The sequence below is a fragment of the Octodon degus genome, unplaced genomic scaffold (genome assembly GCF_000260255.1).
Source record: "Octodon degus isolate 3935 unplaced genomic scaffold, OctDeg1.0 scaffold00045, whole genome shotgun sequence".
Taxonomy (NCBI): Eukaryota; Metazoa; Chordata; class Mammalia; order Rodentia; family Octodontidae; genus Octodon; species Octodon degus.
Genome location: NW_004524621.1, coordinates 5,050,900 through 5,055,312, shown reverse-complemented (window position 1 = coordinate 5,055,312; position 4,413 = coordinate 5,050,900). Strand labels below are relative to the sequence as shown.

Sequence of the window (4,413 nt, the reverse complement as noted above, 5' to 3'; positions counted from 1 at the left end):
AAAATGAATGCGATCCTATCATTTGTGACAAGAGAGAGAGAGAGAGAGAGAGAGAGAGAGATGAGAGGAGGTGAAGAAGATGGGAAAGGGAGAGGGAGAGGGGATTTCAGAACTAAGGCAGAGGCCAGAGAGAAGCAAGTCCCTGGGGAATGGAAGTTCTCACTGGACTCCGAATATGGGATGTCTAGGTCCTCAAGTTCAGAGGGGAATCCTGCATAGAGGGAGCAGCATAAGCAATGTGACTCAAAACAGGAATGCAATAAGTTACAGGGATTGGGAAGAAGGTACTTTTAGCAGGGTTTGGGCTTGTTTGTTGGAGCAAAGCAATAGGATATATGAGCAGACGAGTTTTTGTGAGATGTCTTTGATACTAGCCTAAGATGCAAATTTATCTATCAAATGCAAGGAGATGTGAAAAGTGTTTGAACATAAAATTTATGAACCTATGGACACACTTTCACTGCTGTATGCTGGGATACAGCTTAATCAACCGGACCTTCAACTACAGGGACACTGCAGTATGGACCTTGTCCCTGACCTGCTAAGCCAGCCCGAGTACCTGTGAATGAAACGTGTGGGACTTGGCTGCTCTACTGGCTCCAGAAGCCACTAGGATATTTAACTTAAATGTGTTCTTTTTAGTGTCTATATAACCTGTTTACACTGCCACTGTCACTGTACTCGACCTTTGGCCCTGTCCCATCAGACATGGAGCAGGAAAACAAATCAAGGTAGGAAAAATGTTTCCCTTTTCCATGTGGCTGTTTGTTTAGCTTAGCTCATTAAATAAAAGTACTAAAAAATAAAAGCAGTTTTATATTGGCCACTGGGAGACACATTGCTTGCCCAGGCTGTTTGGTAGCCTAATTCTGGTCGTGTGACTTTGGGGAATTCACCAGGTCTTGGTTTCTGCAGGGGCAGAGCTGAGGGCACCCAGCAGGGATAAAGCGAGCTCCTACAGTGTCAGTCCTCCTGCCCCGTGGCCTGCACTTCCTCCTCCAGGTAGCCAAGACAGCATCCTGTAATGAGCAGACTGGATATGGAGACCAGAAGAGCAACAGCACAGAGCCCAGGTCATTTAGAGCTCCATATTTCTGCTGATAATAGCCACCTTAGAAATGGAAAGGAGCATCTGGAAACCACCACTCTGCTTGCTACCAACCTGCAGCTGCTCCTCTCCATGTGTTTTCAGATGGGCCACCACCCTGGGCCCAGAGGCTAGGGGTATCCTCTGGGGATGTCCTTCAAGGATGTCCCCTCGCAAATGCAGCAGTTCTGTAGCATAGAACACTAGGTGTAGCTCTGACTTCAAGTGCCTTGCTCCGTGGCCCTGGGTGACTCCTCGGGGAAGTAATTCCCTCATCTGCACAATGAGGCTGCCCTGCTCCAGCCCTGGGGGAAGCTTGAGGTGCGCTGCCCTGAGGAGCACTCTTCAGAGGAGGCCAGCACCACCTGGCCGAGGCGGTCCAACTTACGTTTCACGTACAGGCGGCCAATCACCTTCGCAGTCCCGTACCGGTTGGACACCTCACACACGTAGCTGCCCGAGTCGGAGGGGCGGGTGCTCTCGATGAGCAGCCCGGTCACTGTCTTTTGGAACCTCCCCGAGAGTTCCAAGGGTGAGTTGTCCTTCAGCCAGCGGTAATCGGGCTCAGGGTGCCCAAGCGCTTTGCAAGGCAGCTCTACCCGCTGCCCTGCCATGGCTTTGCGGTGGTCAAACCCGTCCAGGATGGATGGGGCTGAGTTTGTTGGATCTGTGGAAGAAAGCAAAGCTCTCAGAGGCTGAGACCAAGATGCGACGGGGTTGCTCACTCAGAACCCCAGGGCTTCATGCATCACCTGTGCATCACAGCACCTTTTCATTAGATCTATAAGGTTTGTATGAGGAGGGTGGGGGGGGAAGCCTAATAATACAGACCTTTTGCGCAGAATTAGTTGAAGGCTACACACCAGTCAGAGCTCCTGTTTATTTATTTATTTACTATGTATTTAATACAGGGTGTACAGGGTCTGTTTTCAGCCTGCTGAGGGCTGGGACTACAGGCGCACCACCACACCCAGTCTCATCAGCGTGCCACGGGGGTCAGGGCCAGCTCTGCACACTGAGGGATTAAACCCTGGTCCCTGCACCTGCCTAAGCAGGTGCTTTAGTCCATTGAGCTATCTGGCTGGCCCACTCTTGTTTATTTGTAAATAACTGAAATATCCAGGATCAGCAAGCATGTTTGCAGGGGTTAGATGTCCAGCTTTGGAAGAGATAGTTGTTTAACATTAGAAAAAGCTATTGCACAAGAAAAGGGCTTTCACAGAGCTGCTGGATTTGAGTAAGTTTCATCTATTCATCTCAAAACAAATTGCACTTTGTCTTTATAGTTTTGACAAATGTATTAAATGCATCTTGATGGGGCTTAGTGTGCTCTTTCCATGTGCATATAAACCACGTACTGACAAAACCCAACCTCCATTTATCCAGCTGTCTCTTCCACAACCTTCAGCAATCACCATTCCACATTCAGGGAGACTTTATTTTTTTACTTTCACATAGGACAGAGAACACAGGATACTTGTGGTTTCCTGTGTCTCACTTATTTCACTTAACATAATGTCCTCCGGCTCCATGTATGTTACTATAATGACAAGATATCATTCTTCTACAAGGGCCAATGATCTGTCTGTCTGCCTACCTGCTTGCCTATCTATCTATCTATCTATCTATCTATCTATCTATCTATCTATCTATCATCTATCTATCTATCTATCTATCTATCTATCTATCTATCTATCTATCTATCTAATCTATCCATCTATCTAACTGATATTGTCTACATTCATTCATCCAGTGATGGGCACATAGACTGAGGCATTTCTTAGCTATTGTGAACACATGGGCATGCACATATCTCTCGGGCTTGCTGATTTCCTTCAGACAGGCACCCAGAGCTGAGATAGATGGACCATAGGGTAGACTTATTGTTAGTTTTTTGAGGAAGCTCCATACTGTTCCTGTGATGGTCATCATAATTCACATTCCTATGACACTTGGAAGAGAGTCCTTTTTTCTCTGCACTCTCTCTGTGCCAGGTATTTGTCTGACAGCACCAGCACCCAGAATACGTGCGGTCTCTGATGACAGTGACCACCGAGAAATGATCCAACTGAACAGACACTTGTCAGAAGAGGAAATTCGAATGGCTGGAAGATACCTAAACAAATGCTCACTGCCCTTTCCTACCAGGGAAACACACACCAAAACTGCAGTGAGCACTATCACACCCTGGGGAGTGGGGCTATTGTTAATTACACAGGATAAATCAGGTCTGGAGAGCCAGCTTATGCACAGTGACCATGGGTAATGACAATGATACTGTGCCATATGTTTTAATTGTAAAGGCCATAGATCTTAGATATCCCCAGCACACATACAGTAACTATGTGAGGAGAAGCGTGGGAGGTGACCTAACCTAACTGTGGTCATCCTCACACTACACTTGTCTGTCTATGTATTTATGTGTGTGTCTATATGTCAAGTTGTGTGGCTTAAATATATGATTTTATTAGTCATATATATCTCAATAAAGCTGCAAAAATAAACTCTAAGCAATGAGATGCATGAGGAGGAAAAAAAAGTGTATAGAAAATGCTGCTTTGAGCAGTGACCTAGCCGAGAGGTGCGTCTCTGTCCACTCTGGCCTTCTTGCCACTGCAAGTCAGCCCCGGAGCTCCAGCGCCACCTCAGACTACAGGATGGCTGTGGGGGTGGAGTCCTCTCGTGAAGTCACAGCCCAGTTCCTGGTCCCCTGGGCACTGCTGGGCTTGCTCCTTAAATATACTAGGGAAGTAAACTTGTGGATTTTAAAATATAGCAACAGGACCATCTATAAATACTTCTTCAAAAGGCTGTAAGTGCAGAGGTCACCCACTAAGGACAGTTGGCAGCCACAGCCGACAGCAGCTCATGAGAGATGGACACTCGTGTGGCGCTCCCTAACATTCCCTTCCCTGTGCCTCATGAGAACAGTACTACAGTGAGGGAACCTAACAGCCTCCTGAGGAATGCGAGGCCAGGGTCCAGGAGTTTCCCCTCATGAGCACAAGAATCCTTTATTCATTCACTCCTAAAGCTACCTGCATATGCACTGTGGGACTGTGGAAGAACACAATCGTAAGAACTTCATGGGTCGGGTGGAGCACGCTGGCCAGCAAGCCTCGTTGCTTCATTCTGCTTACTTCTTTTATCTTTTTTCTTTTGCAGTATCAGGGATCGAACTTGGGACCTTGTGCTTGCCAGGCATTGTACTATCTCCCTGGCCTACCTCTTTCTTTCTTTCTTTCTTTCTTTCTTTCTTTCTTTCTTTCTTTCTTTCTTTCTTTCTTTCTTCTTTCTTTCTTTCTTTCTTTCTTTCTTTCTTTCTT

At 46.7% G+C, this 4,413-nt stretch overlaps 1 protein-coding gene across 1 annotated transcript in view; it reads right to left on the bottom strand.

Annotated features, from left to right (window-relative positions):
* Nucleotides 1-4,413, bottom strand: part of Dscam (DS cell adhesion molecule) — a 643,291-nt gene that overhangs the window by 272,528 nt on the left and 366,350 nt on the right. The window contains exon 5 of the mRNA XM_004631794.1: nt 1,476-1,754. Within this exon, the coding sequence (XP_004631851.1) occupies nt 1,476-1,754 (279 nt within the window). The remainder of the gene's footprint in view (nt 1-1,475; nt 1,755-4,413) is intronic.